Source organism: Nanorana parkeri, unplaced genomic scaffold (assembly GCF_000935625.1).
Source record: "Nanorana parkeri isolate BGI_ZX_2015 unplaced genomic scaffold, ASM93562v1 scaffold3388, whole genome shotgun sequence".
Lineage (NCBI taxonomy): Eukaryota > Metazoa > Chordata > Amphibia > Anura > Dicroglossidae > Nanorana > Nanorana parkeri.
In genome coordinates, this window is record NW_017309656.1 from 15,020 (window position 1) to 15,872 (window position 853).

The 853-nt window shown below is 59.0% G+C and overlaps 1 protein-coding gene across 1 annotated transcript in view; it reads right to left on the reverse strand.

Moving 5' to 3' along the window:
- TMED8 (transmembrane p24 trafficking protein family member 8) overlaps positions 1-853 on the reverse strand; it is a 4,879-nt gene that overhangs the window by 1,565 nt on the left and 2,461 nt on the right. The window contains exons 6-7 of the mRNA XM_018574939.1: positions 676-814; positions 302-598 (exon numbers count right to left, since the gene is read on the reverse strand). Coding sequence (XP_018430441.1) covers positions 302-598; positions 676-814 — 436 coding nt within the window. The remainder of the gene's footprint in view (positions 1-301; positions 599-675; positions 815-853) is intronic.

Sequence of the window (853 nt, forward strand, 5' to 3'; positions counted from 1 at the left end):
CAGACCCTCCCCCCACTCTATGGACCCTGCCCCCAAGGACTGTGCCTTTAGACCTCCCCACTCCAGGGACCCTGCCCCCAGAGTCTACACCCATAAGGGCCCCATCCCTAGAAACCCTTCCTTCAGAACCCTCCACCTCAGAATCCTCATCCCAGAGACCAAGGTGTCAGAGCCCCCCCCCACAGAATCTCCATTCCTAGAGACCCCACCACTTCAGAGAACTTGGCTCCATGGTGCCTTCCCCCAGAGACCATACCCAGGGGTCCCAACCCCATAAGGGTGTCTCCCCGGCCTGACTCACAGGGGCTCTCCGTCTCCTCCTCTTCCTCATCGTCGCTGGACTCGCTGACTTGTATGGTCACGGCTGTGCTGGTCACTGGCGTCCAATCAAAGTAGATCCCGAACCCGATGTCATAATCTTCGGTGGCGAACTCCCAGCAGAGCCGCTTCCCTTCGGGGTGAGTGGGGACGCGGACGGTCATCACCTCCCCCCTCCGCACGGTCAGCATTCCGTGCTTCTCACTGGACATCCGGTGCTTGAATTCCCGTACGTTGGCGCTGGTCCAGGTGGTGGGAGGTCTCAGCGGTGGGGGAGGAGCTACGGAAGATGAAGGCAAGTATGAATCTTCTATATACTGCCCCTTCTCTACAGATATCCCCCATCTCCATCCTCACCCTTCTTCTCCGTCACAGCGGGGTCATCCGTGTTCTGCTCCACCTGCACCAAGCCCACCATGCCGGCGTTCTCCGACTGGATCACGAGGACGTCCGGAGGCGGCGGATCGGAGGAACAAGACAAGAGGGTTTCAATTTCCTGCAGGAGGACACCCGGGAGATTTATTATTTTAGACCC